Source organism: Rutilus rutilus (genome assembly GCF_951802725.1).
Source record: "Rutilus rutilus genome assembly, chromosome: 20".
NCBI lineage: Eukaryota > Metazoa > Chordata > Actinopteri > Cypriniformes > Leuciscidae > Rutilus > Rutilus rutilus.
This window is the reverse complement of record NC_140225.1, coordinates 6796159-6822881: the sequence shown is the minus strand read 5'-3', so window position 1 is coordinate 6822881 and position 26723 is coordinate 6796159. Positions and strand designations below refer to the sequence as shown.

The window sequence follows — 26723 nt, the reverse complement described above, 5'->3', positions numbered from 1 at the left end:
AAGTGAGATGAGTAACTGCATGCTCACATTTAGTCGAGAACTACAATAACCATCATGTTTGCGCACACAACACCTCAGCACTTACTCTAGATTTCTCTCAACATGGGGACAGAAAAGGTGTCAGTCAATAAATGGGAAAAGAAGCATCTTGCGTTACTTATTTAAAAAAGTAACTCAGAAATTTTGTTGTAATTTTAAAAGTAATGTGTTACTTTTCTAGTTACTTGGGAAAAAGTAATCCGATTACGTAACTTGCGTAAACACACTGACGGCGAGGCGTTCCTAACTGCTAATCTGAGCTTGTGTAAGTGTTTTGACGGCCTAAAGTATCACCAGCACAAGCCTTCTTTGTGCTTTAGCTCATGACTGCTGCTTTTTCTCCTCCCTGCTCCTGGATTAATGGGGCTGAACTCTGGGATCTGAGAGTGAAGAGTGGACAGAGAGAGAGAGAGAGAGAGAGAGAGAGAGAGAGATGAGAGAGAGAGAGAGAGAGAGAGAGAGAGAGAGAGCAATAGTTCACCCAAAAATATTTACTCAAACCCTCATTTTTTTCCATGGAAAACAAAAATAGTTGGCAGAATATGCACATTTTCTAATGTCATAAGGGGCAGTGAATGATAACCGAAATTTTCATTTTTGAGTGAACTATTCCTTTCAGTTTGAAAGAGACATGGGGCAACATCTGCCGGTACTGTGACCAGGGAGAAGTGGAGACAGAGCAACACTTTCTCACCAGCTGTTCCAACTATGAGGACATTAGAGGGACTTTTTACACAAAATTTGAAATACTTTGCCCTAACTTCCTAAAATTGAACAACAAAACACAATTTCAACATCTACTAGGTGAAAAAAGAGATTGTATCCTACTAGCGGCAAGATACATCGATGCCTGTCACAAAAAGAGAGAGTTGACGACTATTCAGTGATGCGCCCACATACACACACACACACACACACGCTCGTACACAAAACAAACACACAAACACTTACACACTGAATTCTAAATTGTTCACAGAATTTTGAAATGTTCATAAACTGTTCTACTATTTTTTCTTATTTTTATTTCTTATTTAATTTAATTATTATTATTATTTTCTGTACTGAATGTTCAAAATCATTTTCTATGCTGTTTTGATGCTTTGGCAATACAAATGTATTTTTGTCATGCCAATAAAGCTTTATTGAATTCAATTGAATTGAATTGAATTGAATTGAGAGAGAGAGAGAGATGCTTATATAGAGGAGAGAGAGAGAGAGAGAGAGATGCTTATATAGAGGAGAGATGCTTATATAGAGGAGAGAGAGGAGATATGCTTATATAGAGGAGAGAGAGAGAGAGATGCTTATATAGAGGAGAGATGCTTATATAGAGGAGAGATGCTTATGAGAGAGAGAGAGAGAGAGAGAGAGAGATGCTTATATAGAGGAGAGATGCTTATGAGAGAGAGAGAGAGAGAGAGAGATGCTTATATAGAGGAGAGAGAGAGAGATGCTTATATAGAGGAGAGAGAGAGAGGCTTATATAGAGGAGAGAGAGAGAGATGCTTATATAGAGGAGAGATGCTTATATAGAGGAGAGATGCTTATGAGAGAGAGAGAGAGAGAGAGAGAGAGAGAGAGAGAGAGATGCTTATATAGAGGAGAGATGCTTATGAGAGAGAGAGAGAGAGAGAGATGCTTATATAGAGGAGAGAGAGAGAGAGAGAGATGCTTATATAGAGGAGAGAGAGAGAGAGAGAGAGAGAGAGAGAGAGAGAGAGAGAGAGAGAGAGAGAGAGAGAGAGAGAGAGAGAGAGAGAGAGAGAGAGAGAGAGAGAGAGAGAGAGAGAGAGAGAGAGAGAGAGAGAGAGAGAGAGAGAGAGAGAGAGAGAGAGAGAGAGAGAGAGAGAGAGAGAGAGAGAGAGAGAGAGAGACTTATATAGAGAATGTGCTAGAAAGGGTGGCTGGGTATTTATAGCTCACAAGCACCTTTGTGTGTCAAGAATAGATGCCAGTCACTGTGCTTAAAAGTATAAAGCTGTTAACAGTAAAATGGTGGTGGGTCTTTTTTGATAATGTATACACTACTCTGGTTTGGTTTAGAGTTTCTTGCATGTATTAGACATAATAGCCTATTTACTGTTATTACAGTAAGTACATATTTATTCAACAATGACATTAAATTGGTGACAGTGAAGACATTTTTAATATTACAAACAATTTCTCATGAAAGAATTCCGGGGGAAAAGCATCACAGTTCCCATAAAGAAATGAAGCAGCACAAGTTTCAACATAGATAAGACGTTTCTTGAGTAGCAAATCAGCATATTAGAATGATTTCTGAAGGCTCATATAACGCTGAAGACTGGAGTAATGGCCATCACAGAAATAAATTACATTTTATTTATATTATATTAAAATAAAAACCCCAAACTTTTGAATGTTAGTGTATTTAAACTCGAAGTTTATCCCTACTTAGAAGGGGAAAGCAATCTACAGATATCCAACTTGATAAATAAAAATAGGAATTTCGGATCGATTTTTTTTGTCGATCCAATAGGATTTTATTTGATGCATAATGTTTTCTTATGTGATCCTTTTCTGGATTGGCTCCAATTGATTCTATTATTGATTCTGTCCATTCCTATATCATTTGTCTTGCTTCTCACTTTATCAGAGAACTAACACACACTTTGAGCCCACCACATCATTATCATTATCACCCGGAGTCTGTTTCAGGAACCTACAATCAAGGCCTTGCTGTCAAGCTGATTAAAGTGAGTATTTGTAGGCACTAAGAGCTGCTATTCTAGAGTCTTGTGCAAAGGTTTAGATCATCAGATGTGAGGGGGGGGGGACCACTCTCCGTTCTCATTCCTCACTGTATAATGTGTTAACAGAAAGCAGATGGCTTAAATGTAACACACACCCATTCTTCTGTTACATCATCAAGTCTCCATCCCCCACATATGGATGCAATTAATAAACAGATATGGGAAGAGGAGCCTTTTACAATTGAGTTCCAACATTACATAACCCACAATCCGTCATACATTAAGAGAATCATATGGATCTGAACATGTTAACACAGAGCCCTGAGAGGAACTGCATATTATTCTTACCATTTCTGCACTATAATGTATGCAGTCACAACATTTCTGTATTAATAGTACACTGATCTACACTTGTTTAGTATACAGAGCACACTGCCAGTGTGATGAATAAACCGATTTTGACCCAGATATACGTCACAAAGAAAACACTAATAGCAACTTAAAGCTTTTTTAAAGCTAGTTTTACATTTAGATTTGCTGTCATATAATGCACACTTAAAAGTTGTTTTTTTTATAGTTAATTAATACCAGTTATTAATTTTTCATACATTGTGATGCCAAAATTCACTTGAAGATTTTTTTTTTTTACTATTGTCCATTTATCTGTTAGAAGTCATAATGAAAATAAATATAGTATTATATGGTATGAGCCAGAAATTTCATATCGTTGAATTATTTATTTATTTTTTACAAATTTGGTTTCCACAGTGGTAACTAACACTGAACTACATTGTGCAATGTGATGATCATGTAACAAAGTCACCTATGACTGTTTAAAAGCATTATCTATTGCCTAATGGCAGTGTGAAGTATATCATGTACAGTACACTAGTATCTTATTCCAAACTCAGATTATGACTGTCTCCAACTATAAAATCGATCCTCTGTGTTTCCCAAAATAGAGCACAAAAGGTTTATAACACAATGAGCCAGAGAGAGAATAATAAATTAATTTCACCGTTATACAGCATCTATGAAGGCATCAGATTGCAGAGGGACGGCCTTTTTTGGACTTGTGGTTAGAGGAGCTCTCAGCAGTTTGTTTCAGATATAACATTTACCAGATGTTAGCGCATCTAGTTCTTCTTCAGTATCTTGCATTCCACATGCAAGAAAGTAACATGCACAAATACAGAACAGACCGTAACAACCTTGAATTTAGAGAGCTAGTGGTGAGAAACTGCTGATATCGCATCGATGAGCACAAATAAAAAACCTCACACTTAAAGCTTTATATGATGTCGTCTGGTCTAAATTTTATCATGACATAAACGTCATGTACAGCATACATTTCCAAGCCACTCATACCTCGTTTTCCCTGAGAGGTCAAATACGTGTGCAGTATTTGCACACAGCAGCTGACAGTCATACAAATCTGCCACAGCACGAGAAAGAAATACAAAAACTACAATGTTTTTTCCATCTCAATATATTTTATTGCAGTAAAAGATCTACCAGTTTAAAAAAAAAAGCACAAAAATAAAAACATGAACATCAATCTGTACTCCACTGAACGGTTACATTGATGTAAAAGCCCATCTAGCTGTTAACCAATCTTTTATATCTAAATGAAACTAAACAAGACCGCAGGGGTGCCCAGTATTGTTCCTGGAGATCCACCCACATGCAGAGTTCAAATCCAACCCTGATCAAACACACTTGTCTGTATTATCAAGTGCTCCTGAAGATCTTAAATTAGCTGGTTCAGTTCTGTTTGATCAGGGTTGGAGCTGACTTTGCAGGAAGGAAGATCTCCAGGAACAAGATTGGGACTCCCGAATATTGAGGGTGTGTACAGGTGACGTCATAGCATGACATTTAGCGAGTCTGCGTTACACTCTACAACAGTCTCCTCTGTGGTCAGCTTCAGCAATGCTTCTAGTCGCGTGGTTTGGTAGCAAAGGTGAGGTATCCAGTGTGTCCTGCCATTTCTCTTGGTGGTGTGGCAGTCCTGCAGATTACAGAGGTGTTCCCAGTGTTTGGGACTTCCTCTTGATTAAGATCTGAAGCCATCTGTGTGCTGTTAGTAGAGCACTCCTCTGGTCCAAAGTCTGGTAATGGCAGGGTGACAGAACGAACGTCATGCACCCGCAGCAGAACCTCCAGTGTGCAGATCTCCTCAAAGCCATGGTTTGTTAAAGCCTCACAAGTCCTCTGGACCTGCTCTATACACGGTGAGAAGGAGCAGAGACGACCTCCTGAAGACAGTGAAAAAGAAAATATTTGTAGTATTATTAGCATATTAGCTTATTAGCCTCAAGTGGACTATTAAAAATAAAGGTTCTTTATTGGCATCTATGGTTCCATGAAGCAATTTTAACATCCATGGAACCTTTTCAATGCACAAAAGGTTCTTTATACTGGAAAAAGTGTCCTTTAGATTATAAAACGTTCTTCATAATAAGAAAAAATAATTCTGGGACACACCAAGCCGAAATCAAAGAAACTAGCGGCGACGAAAGCTTACTATGTTGTTGCCTCTCGTCGGCTGCGTCTCGGCCAAAAAGCTGCGCTTGAACACACCAAAATGACTATAGGCGCCTGTCAAACTAGCATGTGCGTTCTGCGCCTGCATGTAAGAAATATCCATCTATATCAGCAGGAATCTATAGTCTATTTTCATCAAAAAGGGAAACTGAAACTAGGACTGCAGATATAAAAACTGTAAAACAAAGCAGCGCTTGCTTACGATTTTGAATATAAATCATGTAGATCACTTTCTTCATTCCAGTCAGCTCATGTAATTATGAAAACATTTGTGCATTCGAATGCTCAGGTCAGCCTTCTGTCTGTGCCGTCTTGACTTCTTTGCTCGCCTTCATCACTTTCGCTTTTATTCTCGTGCAATGACTCGTTCGCTAAGCTAAAACCCAGACGGCGTCCTACGCCAACCGACGCTCAAATAAAATCACAATATCTGATTTTTTTACTATTTATTTGTATGATACAGCTGCAAATAAGTATTTGAACACCTGTCTATCAGCTAGAATTCTGACCCTCAAAGACCTGTTAGTCTGCCTTTAAAATGTCCACCTCCACTCCATTTATTATCCTAAATTAGATGCACCTGTTTAAGGTCGTTAGCTGCATAAAGACACCTGTCCACCCCATACAATCAGTAAGAATCCAACTACTAACATGGCCAAGACCAAAGAGCTGTCCAAAGACACTAGAGACAAAATTGTACACCTCCACAAGGCTGGAAAGGGCTACGGGGAAATTGCCAAGCAGCTTGGTGAAAAAAGGTCCACTGTTGGAGCAATCATTAGAAAATGGAAGAAGCTAAACATGACTGTCAATCTTCCTCGGACTGGGGCTCCATGCAAGATCTCACCTCGTGGGGTCTCAATGATCCTAAGAAAGGTGAGAAATCAGCCCAGAACTACACGGGAGGAGCTGGTCAATGACCTGAAAAGAGCTGGGACCACCGTTTTCAAGGTTACTGTTGGTAATACACTAAGACGTCATGGTTTGAAATCATGCATGGCACGGAAGGTTCCCCTGCTTAAACCAGCACATGTCAAGGCCCGTCTTAAGTTTGCCAATGACCATTTGGATGATCCAGAGGAGTCATGGGAGAAAGTCATGTGGTCAGATGAGACCAAAATAGAACTTTTTGGTCATAATTCCACTAAACGTGTTTGGAGGAAGAAGAATGATGAGTACCATCCCAAGAACACCATCCCTACTGTGAAGCATGGGGGTGGTAGCATCATGCTTTGGGGGTGTTTTTCTGCACATGGGACAGGGCGACTGCACTGTATTAAGGAGAGGATGACCGGGGCCATGTATTGCGAGATTTTGGGGAACAACCTCCTTCCCTCAGTTACAGCATTGAAGATGGGTCGAGGCTGGGTCTTCCAACATGACAATGACCCGAAGCACACAGCCAGGATAACCAAGGAGTGGCTCTGTAAGAAGCATATCAAGGTTCTGGCGTGGCCTAGCCAGTCTCCAGACCTAAACCCAATAGAGAATCTTTGGAGGGAGCTCAAACTCCGTGTTTCTCAGCGACAGCCCAGAAACCTGACTGATCTAGAGAAGATCTGTGTGGAGGACTGGGCCAAAATCCCTCCTGCAGTGTGTGCAAACCTGGTGAAAAACTACAGGAAACGTTTGACCTCTGTAATTGCAAACAAAGGCTGCTGTACCAAATATTAACATTGATTTTCTCAGGTGTTCAAATACTTATTTGCAGCTGTATCATACAAATAAATAGTTAAAAAAATCATACATTGTGATTTCTGGATTTTTTTTTATAGATTATGTCACTCACAGTGGACATGCACCTACGATGACAATTTCAGACCCCTCCATCATTTCTAAGTGGGAGAACTTGCAAAATAGCAGGGTGTTCAAATACTTATTTTCCTCACTGTATATGCAAGTTATTCACAAGTGTATGTGCATTCATTACTAACATAATATGTATTGGTATGAATTTCATATTAGTGTGCACGTGTATTTCATATATGTATTTTGAACATCCAATATAGCCTACATGTATATGCGAGTAATTTATAGGTGTATATGCACGTGTGTTATGTATGTATTGATAAGCGAACTTAGATTTAAATCCTACGTGGCGCCCCATACAATTGCGTGAGTCTCACGGTCAGTGCTTGAGAGTGGGCAGCCCTCTTTTACTGCAGGCAGTGACTGGCAATGAGTTTACTAATATTAGTCTCGAATTTCCCCGGCGGAAGATAAATGCTCTGCTGTGATTTTGTAGATGGACCGTTTTGAGAATACACGAAGCAGAAATGTAAACGCTGGATGAATCATATAATTTAGGGGATCGTTAAGATTTCCTACTTTGACGACACGACGTCCACTCGCTATAACCTCCTCACCCACAGGAAATCGATGAAACCCCTACACCTTTTGCTGTATATCTGGTAGCGCAACCCCAAACACAACACGTTTTCATCATCGTTTCAACTTTGAGCAACAACAACTATGTTTTTAACTATGTAACTGTTGCAGTCGCCGGCTGGATCTCTTTCAGTTAGTCAGTGGAAGCCGCTCGCGTTCTGCCACCCGGAAGTTACTCTGTGCCTATTGTTTACAAACATTCTGAAAAGGCCTATTGCCTTTCAAAGTATACTTCATTTGATATCGCATAGACAGCCACTCACACTAGAAAGTTTCATCTTTGTCCAGTGTGTCTGCGGTTTTTTGCATTCCGTATAAACTAGAGTGGCATGTCTCTCTTAACTAACTCAAATGTTCATCACAACAGTGTAAAACAACAGACTGGGCCAGTGTTGCCAACTTGCAGACAAATTAATGCAAAAAAATTCAATGCATTTTTCAACTGCAGGTTTTGTGGCAGAGACAGCCACTCTCACACTCGAACTGGACTGTTGAGTCACAACTGACGCTGCACTGGTGTTCCTCATCCGGCGTGATCCATGGTCTCCTGAGACTGGAGAATGCCTCTCATTCTATGATTTAGAAAATTCCCAAAACTTAATTTGGATCTCTGTGACTCACCATGTCTGTCTACAAGTTTGCATCTGTTCTTTATCAAACCGCTGAGCAGATACACAAGTCTCCAGCACTTGTGCTACACTCTGTGCAAACATGAATAGCTGTTTATTAGTAGTTTAAATGAACCTCTTTGTTTGACAGCAACAAGAATTACTATTTGTAAAACCTTATCAAATACCAAACAAGACCACAATTGTGGCTGACGTCAAATCAAACCTGAAACTACTTGAAAAGTAATGAGGAACAGGAATATTTTTGCTCAGTTCTCTTTTAAAAGAAATGGTCATTTGACCTCGACAGTGTTCCTCAGCAGATCCAAACATTTCATGCAGTAATTATTGCTGTAAACTGAGGGGCAGACTCAGAAAAAAAAAAAAAAAATTATATATATATATTTTTTTTTACACGATTTCTGGACTTATTTCAGGTGCAAGTCTACAGAATCTTGTATAGTGGATGTAAAGCTGAAGTGTCACTAGGGGCATCAAACGGAACTGCAGAACAGATGACAATTTTAAAACAAGTCTAAGGGTGTACTCACTAGACTTGTAGTCAAGACCGCCTAAACCGAGACCAAGACACTACCAAGACCAGAGGGTATCGAGACCAAGACAAGACCAAGACCAAGACAGACCAAGTCAAGACCAAGACCAAGTCGAGACCGGAGGGAAAAAAAAAAATAGACTAGTGTTGAAGCTAAGCAATATGAATTCAAGAACAGCAGCATACTAGGGTTCAGCCGCAGTTTACATTCAATACATATTAGATGGTATTACTTCAACTACACAGGCAGAACAATACAGAGACAGACCATGTCATGTGTGTGACTGTGAGCTCACTGTAAATGTTTTTGCAGGGTGAGATCAACTATGTGTAGCAACTGCAAGACAGCTGTTACTGCACTATTAGAGGATTGAGACTCCCTTAACTTTTGTGTACTGTTGAGGACTCACATGACTGGTACTGACTGGTTCATCTGACAAAACATCAAACACCTCCAACACCATCTTGCTCCTCCAACAACTGTCTAAAGAATGAGAAATATGTAACCAATTGAAATTATACTTAATGTGTAGATGAAATCGTAACATCAAATTAAAGATACGCAATTATAAACTTGGATTAGACCTAATGTTTAGTCAACACAACGGAGATATGCAGATGATATTTAAAAGACCATTTATTTAGTCTAACACCATCTTAAATACAATACTGTAATCAAACAACACACACACACACACACACACACACACACACACACACAGAGAGATATCAAAGACACAAATTCATCTAAGCAAATGCCTGCCTATCTCTGCCGATTTCGGAGTCTCCAAATTAATCCATTCTGCAACTTTTAAATACATAATAAAATGTTTAAAAACGAAATTATAGGCTTAAGTGCAGGATCCGAAAGTTGGTCGTTTTATCGCTATGGTTACACACACACACCGTTGGCGGTGCGCTCAAAGTCATCTGTCAGTTGTGCAGTTACCCAAAATCTCCTGAATGAAGTTAAAAGCCATCATGTCACTGATATGTGTTTTTTAAATCAAGTGCTCAAAGTGCTCGTTGCCGCTGCGATCAGTGGCGCGGATAAAGTGTTTTCTCGTATATTGGGCGCACACGCCGCACTGTCTTCACTCGGACGCGCGCTTCAATCCGTTCCGTTGCGGATAATAATGTTGCATTATCGAACGTTGTGTCGTCGTGGATATTGTAGTAGCCGCCTATTGTATTGCTAAATCCCCGACGACTATGTCGGTCTGAGACAGCGAGACCTAGACAAGACCGAGAGGTCAGAGACCAAGACAAGACCAAGACCAAAGACCGTCAAGGCCGTGACAAGACCGAGACCGCGTAAAAGTGGTCTCGAGACATACATCACTAGTACTCACACTGGGCAATCTGAACTGTGCCCGAGCACAGTTGACCCCTAAAGTCTGGTTCGTTTGACTAGTGTGATCTCTCTGTACTTTGCCCGAGCACGGTTTGTTTAAAGGGATACTCCACTTTTTTGTTACCACTCCACTTACACCGTTTTCGAATCCATTCAGCCGAACTCCGGGTCTGGCGGTACCACTTTTAGCATAGCTTAGCATAGATCATTGAATCGGACAGGACCATTAGCATCTCTCTCATAAAAATGACCAAAGAGATGCTAATGGTCCTGTGCGATTCAATGATCTATGCTAAGCTATGCTAAAAGTGGTACCGCTAGACCCGGAGTTCGGCTGAATGGATTAGAAAACGGTAAGACTCAACTGTTTAACTCTGGGGGAGTTGTAAAATGAGCCTATTTTCAAAAAAAGTGGAGTATCCCCTTTAACCATCCCTGGCCCGCTTGGAAGAGGTGGGCCAGAGCATGTAGTGTGATCGCTAACAGCGCCGGAGCATGGAACAGATGCTACTTTTATGTGCGCTACTGTCATTACGACAGCTAACATCTTCTATTACTACTTGGATAGTACACTTGAATTAATTCAATTAATTCAAGAATATTTAGGTTTATAACAGGTCTGGTTCTCACCTTATTGATGAACCTGAATTGTAAGTTTGCAAGTAAAGCTGCAAATTCCTCCATTAAAGTCAGCTGCCTCTGTAATAATCTTTTGATAATACATGCAGCACAATCAAGTGAAAATAGGTGACAATCACGCCAGGTCACGGTACAAGGCAACCGTGCCTAGTGTGAGTACACCCCCACCCCCACCTATCCACCATTGTAGGTAGCCCCGCCCCAAAATCACATAATTGGCCGAGGAGATAGTCACAACACACCCAGTAGGCTGTTACACAAATAAAGTTCTGTGAGTACAGATTTCATGCAGGCCTGCTGAGAATAATCAGGAAGTGATGTCGTAAAGAATATGGTTCCACAAAAGGCTTACTGGAAGCAACCAATAACTCACTAAGCTGTTAAGGGTTAGAGAGCGGTCGACATGCACATGTTTGCATATTGTTGCCTTACTGTTAAACGGTTTCATAATAACATGATAAATAGAGGAGTAAAACTGAAACAGCAATCTCTTCCACTCCTTTGCCATCTTGCTCCACTAACACGATTGGAGGGAATTTGGGCTTAAGGTGGTATTACTAACATGCACAAAAATAGCCACTGCAGATCAGAGTAAGAAGATAGACAGGGTTATGTGAGGAGAGAAGTATGAGAAAGAGACCTTAATGGGTATAGTTTACTCTTTGAATCTGTCTTTAGACTCAATCCAATCACATTCACTTAATCCAGCATGACCCCATCCTTCACTCTCAACATTCGCTATAGAAATATAATGAATGGGAACCACTGTAGGAAAGCAATGCAGAACTGTCTCACTCTCTTCTCTTGAGCCTGACAATTTTAACAGGGATGCATCAGGGATCCAAAGTCACTTGGTGCCTAAAAAAAAATACTTTTATAAAACAAATAGTTCAGGCCCTCAATGGTGATTGGTAAATACAGCGTTCCGGCCATCCTAAAATCTGCAATACAGTAAAGGTGATGATATACGGGGCAACTTTTTGAGCAATGTTGCTGGCCAATGTTGCCGTCAACAGGCAACCAGGTGAGACAGGGCCCAAGACCGATCTAATGTATCCAGATATAATTCTAAATCACAATAAAGCCTCTTATAACTAATTGCTTAAATATCAACTCTGGGTAGCACTTTTTTTTTGTATTGTTTTTTTTTTTTTACAGTGTCCTTGTTACATGTTACATGTACTCACCATAGTAATAACAGTAAAGTATGCATAATTACATGCAACTAACCCTCAACCAAACCCTAATCCTATAGTAAGTGCATATTGTTAAATGATATTACTCAGTACTTACAATTATTTTATAATTATTTATACTTTATAATTACACCTTAAAAAAAAAAAAAGTGTAACCTAACTCTGTTGCTACCCTGCTATCTAATTGTGATTCTACTTGTGGGTAGATCAGATGACAAGCAAACAATCAGTTCTCATTATCAATGTGCTGGAATAAAGGTCTGAGCGACTTTGACAAGGTCCAAATTGTTATGGCAAGGCGACTGAGTCAGAGTTTCTCTGAAACAGCAAGGCTTGTGGGTTGCTCCCGGTCAGCAGTGATGAAAATTTACCACCAGTGGTCCGAGGAGGGACAAACCACAAACTGGCAACAGGGTGTTTGCCACCCAAGGCTCACCGATGCACAAGGGCAAAAAAGGCTATTCTGTCTGGTCCAAGCCAACAGAAGTCTACTGTGGCTCAAGCACACTCAATTTTAATGATGTTTATGGGAGGAATGTCACAACACACAGTGCATCGCACTCTGCTGCGTATGGGGCTGTGCGTATTTGACCCCTGTCCACTGTCGAAAAGCGCCTACAATGGGCTCGCGAGCATGGGAATTGGACCTTAGAGCAGTGGAATAATGTTTCCTGGTCTGATGAGTCCCGTCTTCTTTTACATCATGTGGCCGGCTGTGTACGTGTGCTCTGTTTACCTGGGGAAGTGACACTTGCCACCTACCTAAACTTATCTATCTTAACCTATCTTAAGGCTGGAAAACACTACGCAACTTTTAAAACCTGAAGAGTATCATACACTTGACTTGTAAATGGTTACAGAGAAAATCTGGACATCATACTAAAAAACTGAGGATCACACACTACAAGACATTCAAGTGGTTCCGACATACTCGTAGGAGACGCATGACTAATGGAAACAATAGGTGTTCTAAAATCGTCTCAAAACATAAAACACGTTTGTTGTCCTTAAACACACTCTCAAAGGAATTTGTAACTATTTTTCGTTTTACCGAATTGGTGGCAAATTTGTACAATGTGCTTACGCCCCACTACAAAAGTTTAGGTTTAGGGTGGACCTAATTTTTCCCCCCTAAACATTTTTCTTTTTCACACAAATCAAATCGTAGTCTGTGACCATCATACTGTTGTAAACTCAGAATCGAAGACCAGGAGACTTGGTTGTTTCCTCAGCAGGATTCTTTATTGAGATCACGAGCTGTCGGTAGCTGCAGTCACCAAAGTCTAACTAAAACATTATACATCGTAGCTATATACATTCCAAGGGGGAGGGATTACATAGAGGTGGAAACTCTGAATAAAGCATGCAAATGAAGTGGGAACACACCCTACTCTGAGAGCACTACCAGTCTAATTGAATCAGCATAACTATTCACATGCTGATACTGGCCAGGAACTCCAATTCCAAGAGCCATTAAAGACAAAAGGTGAAAGTCAATCAACCTAACGATTCAACGTCTGGGCTCCGAAAGGTGAGAATCTCAGTGACCGGACTCATTTAAAACACAATAGAGAAAACAGGTCTGGCAGGAAAGGAGACTCTTGCTGGAGACTCAATAATCATCTGAAATCAGTCTATAAACTTTATCAGTTTATATACTATTGCAGTGGAAAAACTAAATTAAACATTTAATAAATATGTAATACAACAATACACTACATGATTTCTGTGAAATCTGTCAACTCTAAATGCCCAAAATCTGTAGAACAGCTTTGATTTTTGGCAACTAGCATTGACTCCAGACTGCAAATCGGGGGAAAATTATTTGGATTTTAGATGGATTACATTTATATGGATTAGATTTATCGGAAGGCATTGATTGGAAAATATCAAACATGTTTGATAGTTTGAGTGATGTTTCTGTATAAATTTGTTTTGTTTGGGAGGGGATGACATGAAAGTGTGGTAGTATGTGATCCTCAGTTGGTTTGTTCATGAGAGAGAGAGAACGAGAGAGAGAGAGAGAGAGATTGTGCAGTTGATTGTGCAATTCCATTGACAAATAAGGCCTTTGCATGAAAACGCAGTCATAAACAGAGACATCAGGTCTCCTGGCAACAGTGGTCTGAGTAAGAAATGAGTTACGCCAACAGCTCGGATTCTCTGAGCACTTAAACTGAGTAACAAGACTGAAAGGCCAAAAATGAGAAGGAATAAAGAAACAGGCATGATAAAGAATCAGCTCAAATCACTGCACACTGTGATTGTTGCATAATAGCAATAAAATGTACATGTTGTAAGAAACATGTTAGTAGTCAAGGACAACTGGCTTGGAGTTAACCAAAGTTTAATAGTCAGAGCCATGCTAAAGTTTTCTGCACTGAATTCCTGATAAGTATCGCACAAGATTTGTCTTTTTTTCAGTTTGTCAAAAGAATCAGATAGAGACCAGCTAATGTATGAGAATTACAGAGCCTTGCCCATGCTCACTAAAGTCTCACCGCATGCCCCTTTATGGTCATTATTACCCAGCCAGCAAAACATTCTGCATGTGTGTATATAAATCAGAGTCTCTAAAAGGGGGTGTAACGTAGAGCGCTGCAGAAATTCCACTATAATGAGACAGAGAGACTCGATTTCCTCCAGGAGATCCTCTCTAATCTTATACTCAGCCAAGGCAGATCTTTACACGCATGTAGACAAATGCAAAGGTTTTGGGTAGTTATGAAATTGCAGCAGTGTCTTGTCACTGTACGACGTTACTTCAACCGAAATGGTTTTAAATGAATTATTTGACATTTATCTTGTAAAATTATTGTACGTGTTTTTAATTTATTTATTTGACCCAAATAACAATTAGATTAGATGAAAAAACATTTTGGTTACTGTCAACCTCCCATTTATCAAAAATGTATTAAATTACAGAACCAACCAAACTAAAAAAAACTAAAAACATTCAACTACATCTCAGCTTCAACCTTTACAAAGGCAGGAGAGTAAAGGGTTAAAAGCCAAGGGCTAAGTATTTATATGAAAATTCCTCTTTCAGTATCCTACTGACACAGGGGAATAATTCATACACAAGGACTGCTGACCCCTTACTGGGACACTGACTAGTCTAGGCCTGCCCAGCAGGGCAAAGTGAGTTGTAGTTCTCATGGAAACAGCCTCTTGCCAAGTGGTCTGGTCACTTCTGAAGAAACCATTTCTGACATGCCCACTCGATAAAAAACAAATAGTTGTTCCAACAGAATGATCAGAGACACCACAGACAAAACAACTATGAAATCTGTTCGAGCTGGGCAAACTCAAGCCAAAGTCTTCATGATTAATTAAAGTTACTGGTGTGACATAATTTTGGTACAAAACTAAGATGTAATTATGCAGAACAATGTCTATGATTCATAGAAGCTGCCTCAATAACTGAGATGAAAACCTACACAAATTTAAACAAGAATTTCACAATTAAATTAGGAATTTCACCCCTAACCTCCCATTCCAGAGGTTATTTGGGCATTGAGTTATTGAGTCAATGGCAGATGAGGGAAGTACTTTTTGTAAGTGTGTGCATATTGATAACTTTAAAACAGCACCATTTATATGCCTGTAAAGTTGTGTGTTCATAGAGGTCACTGTAGTATTCAGTAGCATTTATATCTTGTGATTTGAAGACTCACTTTAGTGGCTTCATACATTAGTCATGGCGACAGAGAACCACATGCCATTTAGCATTAATATGGTAATAATTTCTCCTTAGTTATTTCAGTTGTGTACTCTCACCCTTGCGTTTCAAGGCCCTCTTGGCATGTGTGACTGCCTCCCACGGAGAAGGGATGTCTAAAAAGACCGCATCAGCTACACCTGTGATGCCGAAGCCCTCCGCGCACACGTCCTGGTTTCTAACAGTAACCAGGTGAGACACCTTGTGCTCCTTGAACTCCTGGATGGCCTTCTCGGCTCGCTGAGCGTGGAACTCGACTGTGTGCAGGTGACCGGTGGGAGCAATGGTCCGCAAAATAGAGTGAGACAGAGAGCCGCTGCCTGTACCTGGAAAACAGACACAAAATCTGCTGTTAGAACAAGCCCACCACTGGGAATAAGTGGTCTGAGTTTGAGATTATTAAATTAATATCAAATTACACTTTTTCGGAATGCAACAGTTTCAGACCAGCATCACGCTTTTTTTTTTATTTTTTTTTTTTAAGATGCTAAAGTATCACATAATGGTGCCATGCCACACAGGCCATATAAATAAGTGTTTTGGCAGTATACGATAGGGTTTGGTGAAAAACCAAAACGTATTATTTAACAAAAATCCTGACCTCGATGTGACCTTCTCAACGTGTGCATTCGTGAGCCGCAGTTCACTCCGACTCGCCCAGAAAAAGCACACTTGTCAGAAATCAAGATTAATGAATGTGTGTCATAAAATACAATGCCTAGAAATCCCAAACCAGTATACTTGAACTTTCTTCACTGAGTTGAATATCTCCAGAACTCTGTTTGCCTGATGACAGTCAGAATGATAGTTGACAGATGTGATAACTTTTTGTTGCCACAAACACAACAGCTATTAACCTCAGAGAAGAAAGTACATGGATTGTATTTCATGTTGCGTTTTTGTTAATCTTGACTGCTCACAACTTGTGTGTTTTTCTGGGCGAGTCAGAGTGAACTGTGGTGCTAATAGACTCACGAACACACACGTTGCATAGCTGTGCACAGAAGACCAATGGCCAAGATCATGATTTTCGTTAAATAATACATTAAATTTTGTTTTTTCACCAAATCCTATCGTACACACCCAGAACACTTAAAAAAATATGGCACGTGTCGCATGGGATCGTTCTGTAATACTTTTGCGTTTAAAAAAAAAAAAAGCTCGATGCTGGTCGCTATTGCTAGCTTGATGCTGGTCGGACGAGCGAGAGCGGGACATTAAAAAAAATAAAAAAAATTCTCTTTTTGAGTTCCAAAAAAGAAAGAATGGCATATTGCATTAGAACAACACCAGGGTGAGTAAATTATGATTTAATTTCAATTTTAGGGATAGTTCATCCCAAAAGGAACAATTTCAAAACACAAATGAGTATCTTTTTAATAAAACCTGAGAAATTTCTGTCCCACCACTAAAAGTCTATTCCACCAGAACTTTCAAGCTTCAAAAAGTTCATAAAGAGGTTATAAAAGTAATCCATATGAATCGAGCCATTTAATCCAAGTATTTGAAGAAAAGCCTTATTAAATCTGTTCATCATATAAAGCAATCCTGTATTGCTTTATATGATGAACAGATTTAATAAGGCTTTTATTCACATATAAACATTGATCAACACACATACAGCACGTCAAATATTGTAAAGAGAAGCTCAAAAGCACTTGCTCGGCACACAAGAACAAACCTCATTGGTTCGCTTGAGTACACTTGAGCTTCTGTTTACCATGTTTGATGTGCTCTCGTGTTGTTTAGTTTCTATGTGAATAAAAGCCTAAATGACTTTCACAATGTTTTTATGAACTTTTTAATGCATCAAAGTTTTGGTTGCATTCAATTGAGAGACAGAAATCTCATTAAAAATCTCTTCATGCATGTTTCAAAGATTAACAAAATGTATGGGCTTGGATTGAATTTTGGGTGAACTATTCTATGTAACTATTCCAATATTTCATTTTCTAGAATAAGACTGGAATAAGAATATGCACCATACCGTTATGCTCCATATTTGGATCAGAATATGCACCATAATGAACAGTCTTTAAATATGTGCAAATTGTAATTCTGGGTGATTACATGTTTCATTTCAATTGTAATATTTCTGTACTGTATGTCTCTTTCAAAATAAAGTCCTTAATTGGAAAATTGTGTATGTAAATGTAGATAAGACCCTTCAGAGTTCATACTAACTAGACTACCTTTACATGTGCCAGGATTCAGATTAAGAGGAGAATCTGCTCAATGTGATTAAGCCAATACTAGGGAGAAATAAGTAATTGAATAAGAAATAAGAGGGACTGACATCTCCATAGTGTCTTGCACAGTCTCATGCTCCACATTTTACAATTCACTGCACTGTTGTGTGCTTTTGTCTATGACATGAATGAGAATTAATGAGTTGATTAAGTTTCTGTGCAGAAAAATCACGCACCGCAATAAATGGCAAAAGCAAGCCTCTCCAGTATTCCCACAAGAGAATAGCAGGAAAAGTACATGCATGTTTTAATTTAGTATTTGGGCCACTAACATGTGGAATATTACAAAAACAAAAAACATCTTATTAGAGGAATATTGACCTTAATCAGAAAATAGTGCACATGCATGTATACATGGTCACAGAGTTAAACACAGTAATAAGGTGTGCATGAACATGTACATTGTGATACACGTGCATGTGAGCAAGCTCTGGTGTTAATGGCCCATCTTCCTCTTCAAGAACCCATTAGTATGCTTTTGTTCTCATGGCAACAATAGGGTCAATGTTTAGTCCACAGCGTTGCATTCAGAGAGAACAAGTGAATGACGTAAGAACGAGAGGCTCAGCAGGGGAGAAAGAACACACTGAATTATTCCAAAAGAAATATCTAATAGTATCCTTGAATGATGAAAAGCAAACTTCAGCCTGCACATGTGCCAATTTTGTTAGACAGTCACACTCACCTGAACACGGCACTGATATCTAAGAAGTGTTAAATGCTTGTCCAGCTCAATGCTGGTTTGGAGGGCACTGAGGACAGAGCAGAGTGTGTGTTTTGTGTGTGCACGCTCAACAGCCTTTAATGGATTCATTCAGAATACAAGAGGACCAACCAGTTGAATGAGCCAAATTGAAAAGAGTCTCGTCTCCAACCCATTTCTGCCGAGCCTACTCTGCCCACTCCAACTAGACAAGTCAATTTTATTTGTATTGCACTTTTCACAATGCACCTTGTTTCAAGATGAACAACAACAAATATCTGCCACTGAGCTCAGAAAAAAAAATCTATCTATCTATCTATCTATAAAAGAGATATGCGAGACTAGTTGAATAGTAGAACAATACTGCTGCTGCTAGTCGACCTGAAAATACTAGTCGTTTAAATGCAGTATATACACTTTTTTTAATGTTTTGCCTTTATTTACAAAAGCTACGTTACTTTAAATCACCGTCATATTAAATGTTACATTTTAAAATAAACGTTATTTTGAAAAGTGTGTATCTGGAGCAGAAAACAAAAATCACCCGAGTTCAGAGAAATGTCCACTTGGATGATGAGCAAGGTGAGGGAGTATTTTGACAGCTAAAACTTTTCTATTTTCTTCTACATCATGTTAAACTAGCATATAATTAAGCTTGCTTATAGCATTGTTATACTACCGGTTATGTATGGACAATACAGTATGAAATTTTATATCGGATTAAAGGAGAAACAGGAAGAATGAAACTTAACTGAAACTTGATCAGTTGCTATATCAACATCCTAACAAAGAGAACAAGCTTACATAATGTATTGTTGTCAGTACACATCAAGCTTTCTTGCGAATTTGGCACCCGTTATGTGTACAGATACTTTTCATACGCGAGAAGTGCATTCAAACCCGGACACGCAAGTGGACAAACCCGGACACGCAACAATACCTAAACTTTATGTGGACTAACTTTTATTTGCAACCCTCTATGGACACACTGAAGATTGAGTCGTCATTGGCTAGTACATTTTTCATTTTACTCACCAGACTTTTAACATGGAATGCAAGAATAAGAAAATTGTTCCCGGGTGAGAGACCCGGGTTCGAATCCACTGTGAGACACCAATGTGTCCCTGAGCAAGACACTTAACCCCTAGTTGCTCCAGAGGCGTGCGACCTCTGACATATATAGCAATTGTAAGTCGCTTTGGATAAAAGCGTCAGCTAAATGAATAAATGTAAATGTAAATGTAAATGTAAAATTCTACATAAATATAGTATAAAATATAAATTTCAAACACTATTAAAGTCAAATAAACAGTCTGTAATAAAATAAGAACAAATAATCAAACTACAACCAACAGCACAAATAAACACAACAGAACAAAGATGCAAATTAATTCAACAGTGCTTTTTTTTTTTTTTTTTGGTAAATCTAACAGTAGTTAGATACAGATTAGGTAGATTAGGCACAGAAATTGAATAATCAAATGTAAAAACACTGCATAGTCTTCACTGTATTTAATTAAATAGATGGATCCTTATTAAAGTTACAAAAGTTATTCAGTCAAGAGCATTGAGTGATTTTTCTTCTTTTGCATCTTTTTTTGTTTGATTAACATTAAAAACAGACAGAAGCAGGAATATTAGGCTGATGTCACTTTAACACGTGTCCTAACCAGACGCGCTGATAAGATTCCAACGACAAATAATTTGTCTGTTCACACTAGACGCAACACGACTGCGAGATGCGTCAAAATCAATCAAAACCCACAGCCAATCAGAACAGCGTGCGTGCGGAGTCTCACGGCAAGTGCACAGCACCAGAGAGTAATCTTGACGGCACTCGCAAGAAAATGGATAAGTAGGCTACATAATCAAATTCACAAATAGTACACCATTATTAAAAATACATAGGCTGAGTTACTAAAACAATCTTTGTCAAAGAATACACTTGTTTCCATTTGTTTAATTTCAAGAATTATCCATTGTTGCTTTTACAGCTACAAAGCTGGGAGCACTAAATAATATTCAAAGTCACATTGCATGCTTTTAATATTAAAGGGGAACTATGCAGTTTTTTTTTGCTTCATTTACCTTAACTGAACAGCTTCGGAGTCATTGGAATGGTTATATTACTTTTTTCAGGTTGAACGGTGGCCGTCTCGCTTCCCCCTAGTGCCTGTGAGCGAAAAAAACACCCTTGCAACGTTGGGCCGGCGGGCATATCGCGTGATATAAGGTCTCGCGATGTAACGAATTGCTTTACGGCACTGCACACATACATTTATTTGCTAGCCTTCTGTGTATCATACCTGCCTCAGTGGACATGGCTCCGTGCGTTCGCCGGCTTCTTTGAAAACAAATGCACATGACCAGAGGGAGAAGATGGGAGGGGGGAGAGTCGCCAACGAGTTTTTACAACAGTGTTGTCAAATATCTATTCCGAAGCTGTAGGGGGAGCTCTATAGAGAAACCCTCGAGCAAAAAGCGAGAAAACAGTGAAGAAATTGCCAAAACTGCATAACGCAACTTTAAAGGTATAGCGGAGGATTTTCTTTTTCCGGGTGGATCATCAAGACTATTGGTCCTCCTAAGTGTCAATCATTCTGGTGATATGTTTACGTAAGGCCGTCGTATGTGCTCGTGCACACGATTCACACAATGGTGTGCGCTTAAAACACAGGTTGGGCTTCCCACTGATGCCTCAGTCGCGAAGTTTCTACTTGACAGGTAAAGTTTGGCATGCTATTTGGAGAAATCCATGTAAAATCACTGCTAGTAAAAGTTAATGTAAGCTATGATTAGCTCGTGCATGCTCTCTCGTGCACACGTTTAATAGGCGTTCCCTCTCGGGAGCAGGTAGAGTGTTGCGCATGTGCATTTTTTCGAAAAGTGGAGAGGGCGGTTCTTTTCCTAAAATTTGGGCAAATCCTCTGCTATACCTTTAAATAAAGCACATAAACAGTACCTGAGATTATCATTGCCACACTTTGTGTTTATTGTTCTAGCCGCGACGTCGCGGAAAAATAGAATAGTACCGTCTAAAATAGTATCGTCGCGTGTCGCGGCTGGTTATAGGACACGGTGTAAGACAATGCACAGATCCATTATACTGATACTGCACACATGTGTTTTCTTTCTCAACTGTTTATGTTCAATTAAGACATAATTGATTTTGTTTACTAGGATACTCGCCAAGACAGGCATGTTGACAATTTTGTGTGAAGACGTAAAATAGAGCTCAATTCAGTATTTGCGTGCTGTCAGACACAGCTTTGGCTATTGAGTTATTTTCACGTCTTCTTGCGCTTCAATGTTCAAATTAATTAGGCTTAAAAACATGTGCAAATGATAAACTTAACGATGATGCAGTACTTGCCTGATCGAGACAGAGTCAATTCTCTTTTCATGGCATGTGTAAAAGCCTCTCTCTTTCTCTCAAGGTGATAGTGCAGAGTGTGAGAGAAAACGACAGAGGGCGCTCTCAGCCAAGCGACAGTGCGTAAAGCTCAGTAGGCAATTCAATTATATATCTGCGCTAAACTTATTTTTGCGCCTCCAACTCAATCAGGCGACAGAAATCGTACAATTTACTAGCCATTGGCTAATTAAATAAAAAATTTAGTCGGCCAGTGTGAAATTCTGTCGCACATGCGAGTGATTTACTCGCATTGTTGAGGGTTGATTTGAGGAAATCTGTTTATAATAGGCTATTACGTTTGAACTTAATGGTCTTATTAAGTCCTATTGATTCAGTTGATTTGAATAAATATGTATATAATGGCTAACGTTGCTTAAGTTTAATATACGATGATCAAAATGCAAGCCAAGCATCGCATGTATCTGACCTATTTTTGGCAGCATTCAGTATGGGATTTTACTGTTCATAGATTAAGTAGTCTATTTCAAATGGATCGCATATACAGACTGTCTCGATGCACAGATATTATATATATATATATATATATATATATATATATATATATATATATATATATATATATATATATATATATATATATATATATATATATATACACACACAATTAATGAGCACACACATTTCAAAGTACAAACACAGATAGAAGACCTCCACATCAGCTGTGTTTGTACTTTGAAATGTGTGTGCTCATTAATTGTGCTATAAATTAAATCATAGCCTTTTGAAGTTTAATATTCACATTAAACCGTGTCGCAATTCCTGTTTTTCTGTACCCAAATGTAAGGTATCTTGAAATGATCATTAAGACTTTCATATAGCCTACTGTGTGAAACATTAAAGAATTTATGGCCTTCAATTTGATAAAACTGAATTTAAAACTTTAAGACTTTTTAAGGACCTGCAGGGACAATAATATACTTTCGTTATTGTGTTGAACAGAAATTATTCAATATTTTAAATAAAGCATCTGAACAAATCTTCATTCAGACTTGCTTTACTCCCATTTTTAAAATGAGCTTTGCAATAGGGTGGATTTCAGAAGTACACTGGAGAAAAGTGGGCTGCATTTAATCTGACAGGCTGAGCTGTTTTTGAGCCTCGTAAGAGTAGGGTTACATTGCATTAGTGTTATATTGCCTGTCAGGCAACATGGAGCACTTTCATTGATCAAACCTCCATCAGCAAAATATGAATATGAAGTGTCCTTCTGACTTGAGTTCACCAGCTTGACACTTAAATTCAAGTATCTCCTTGCTACAGCAAGGATAAGAAGAAGAAGATCTCTAAAAATTCAGATGCCCAAAATTCTTTGATGGTTCTCATTCTTACCTGACTCGCAGACGACAGAGCCCGGTTTGAGGTCCAGCATCAGTGTGATGTTGGCAATATCTGTCGTGTAGAGGATCTGTGTTCGGTGGGGAAGGTTAACAGTCCACAGTTCTGGTGTGGGGTGCAGCACATAAACCCAACCACCCTTACTGCAAGTCACTTTGGTACCAAAGCGCTGTCCAATCAGGTCGCTGGAGTGGCGGATAGCCCCATAGCGGGTCTGGGTCTGAGCTCCGGACTGAACTTTGATAGGCATCATGGAATCATGACCCAGGAAGATAATGACAACATCCCCTTCTTGGATGAGCTCGGAGTATTCCACAAAACTCATGAGGCACAGCTGGGTTTCAACTTCAGTGAAAAGTGTGGCCTTGGATGATTAAATTACACTGGTCTGTCATAAATGAAAACACACAAACACATTATTCTCATAAATTAATGGACAAAACATTTACATTCATATTTATATTCCATCATATTACTTCATAGACTAAATTGAATATTTAGGATATTCCCATCTTTTAAAAAATATATATTTGTGTTGTAAAAAAAAAGAAGCATAAAACAGACACTTTATTAATTTTAACTTGATTATAAACAACATGGCAATAAAGAGCTATGCTGTCATCTTTTTAAAATCCTGTCAAACTAATTTCTGTACTTCTAGAGAGATGGACCAAAAATTCCACTGTTGACACTTCTTGGAGGATTATGTCTAATTGTCTATTATGGCTTTTGTTTAAAGCAATTAAAGCAATAATGCCAAGAAAGCAGTTTTTATTTTTTATATTAAATAGAAACGTAAAAAGAAAGACACTTGGAAGTTAAAAGTAATAATAAGTTAAAATTAAGTTAAAATAAAAACAAATCTAACATTGCTGAAAGTAAACGGTTTACAAATGTAAACGTTGAATATTTTATCCAATATATTAAAATACACAGCCCATAATTTCAAATAAAAACACGCACGTCACCTAACTTACCGTTACTCAAAATCCAGTCAGTGCGTATTTTGATTTAAATAACGTTAACGTTAGTTGTAAACCGTTAGTCACCGTAAGTACCAACCTGTCAAACTGAACATTACCAGAACCTTCTGTGTAACCGCAGTCCGGAGACGAAACAAAATGGGCAACAATTGTGTAAGTTAATCTAATAATAACGCACTTGTTGATATCTGTGAACATTTTTGTTATTTTAGGTAACGTTAACTTATTTGATTCAGCAAGGTGAACAGGAGGAACGGATTCGCTAAACGGCGACCACCGGTTTCATTACAAACCATCGACTACTAAGAAATATAAATATTTTTAAATTATCGTTTTTACAGGAGGGCTAAACCTACGGAAGCCCTGAAACGCAACGTTAAAAAAAAAAAAAAAATCCGTCAAAAAAAAAATCTAGTATTTCGAGAATAAAGTCGAAATATTTTGAGATTAAAGTCGAAATATTTCGAGAATACAGTCTTCCGTAGAAGTTGCGTGTTTGCGCATTCATAACGACGCGCGTCAGGGCGTGTTTCCAATTCTGAATTTGTGTGTGTGTGTGTCTGTGTAAAGAAATGCGCTTGTGAAGTCGAACTGCCTCGGACATGGATCTACACAAAATAGTAGCTTTTTACTTTTATCTGGGCTTTCAACAAAAAGAAAATTCGACAGGACAATCTACCAACAAGCAGTACCATGGCTAGGTTCACAACCTGGTCGAAACTTTATGTGGCAGTGTTTTTGACGTGTTTTCGTGCTCGTCTATAGCCAACACTATCTGGGTCGAGAACACTTAAAGGAGCTGTATGTAAGAACTGTATTTCAATTAATCATAAAATGCACCGCTCTAAATACACCGCTCTACAGTAATTTGAAAGTGATTGCAGTACCAGTTTTGGCCACAATCTTACATACGGCTCCTTTAACAGTAACCGTACTGTCTCCCTCTTCACCATACGTTCTGGGTACATTTTAAGTGCATCATTCTGTATCCAATCATTTGCTCAAACATAATAACCACTGGTGGTGGTTGAGGAGAGATTCCCTGAAATGACTGTAAAGCGCTTTTAAGTGTAGGCCTAACGTTACAGTAGATATATGAAAGCTCTATATAAATGCCTCATTCATGCATTCATTCATTCATTAAGCTGGATATCTTGATCCAGTCTGAAAAGTATTTTCGCCTGTAGGCTAAAGTCTATTCCGGCGCAGTATATTTTATAACGTCCTATAGCCTAATGCCATGTTGGTAGACCTGTAGAATTTCTTTTTATTGAAAGCCCAGCCCCAGATAAAAGTAAAAAGCTATTATTTTGTGCAGATCCAGTTTACGCACACGCATGAATATGCCTGTGCGGCAGTGTGAGATAACGGCAAGCACACACACAACTTCTACGGAAGACTTTATTCTCGAAATATTTCGACTTTAATCTCGAAATGATAGATTATTTTTGTATTTTTTTTACGTTGCGGTTCAGGGCTTCCGTACTAAACTGAATGTGAACTAACACTTTTTAAAAATAAACATTCATTAGGCTACATCGAGCACAAACTGAAGTGTTTTTCAAAACGTAAACAGAGTAACAGTTAACCGTAACGTTACACGCATTGCTGGAAAGGAAGCGTCTGACTGACATGTCTTAACGAACGTACATCGTTCGACATAAAGATATGTTTAACATAAAGAAAGACTCAAAAACTCACCGTTTCTGTAATTTTATATTAGGGAGAGAGCAGAAAGAAAGTACAACACGTGTGTGCGGCTAGTTTGCTTGATAAACCGCATGCATGCAGACGCGGACCGTCCTACAGAGCGGCTCTTTACGTCATCTGGACAGACTCAAACGCATGTGAAACGCGTTGCTCGCCATATACAAATCTACAACTTGTCGCAAAACCTCTACTTCTCACGACACAACCAGTCTCAGGAAAATGACGTAAGAGTATTTTAAAGGAACAGTATCTGTTTTGCATAAACGTCAAGATAAACCAAATAGAAATTTGCGTGGTGGTTTAGATTCACCAGGACGGTGTTTCCTAGCCCCACAACTCTAGTCAGACTGAAGTAACGTTTTCCCTTCAAACCAGAAATGCACTCCTGTTGAAGGGATAACGTTAGTTCACATGTCATTATTTACTCACCCTCTAGTTATTCTAAACCTGTATGGACTTCTTTCTTCTATTGGATACAAAAGAAGAGATTTCGAAGAACGTTAGTGAGCAAACAGTTGCTGCTGACCAATTTATTTGTAATTTATTTT

At 38.8% G+C, this 26723-nt stretch overlaps 1 protein-coding gene across 2 annotated transcripts; it reads right to left on the bottom strand.

Moving 5' to 3' along the window:
- Positions 1–4232: 4232 nt before the first annotated feature.
- trmt61a (tRNA methyltransferase 61A) lies at positions 4233–26386 on the bottom strand. Of its 2 annotated transcripts, XR_014625577.1 has the most exons (5): positions 26167–26310; positions 23477–23870; positions 15819–16085; positions 4587–5011; positions 4233–4421 (listed from the first exon to the last, which is right to left on the bottom strand). XR_014625577.1 is itself a non-coding variant. In XM_084391308.1 (4 exons), the coding sequence occupies exons 2-4, from the start codon at positions 23805–23807 to the stop codon at positions 4692–4694; spliced, it is 918 nt and encodes a 305-aa protein (XP_084247434.1). In that variant the 5' UTR covers positions 23808–23870; positions 26167–26386; the 3' UTR covers positions 4238–4691. The 2 variants fall into 2 exon arrangements, 1 of the variants encoding a protein (XP_084247434.1); XM_084391308.1 differs by having other exon boundaries at positions 4238–5011; positions 26167–26386.
- Positions 26387–26723: the final 337 nt, after the last annotated feature.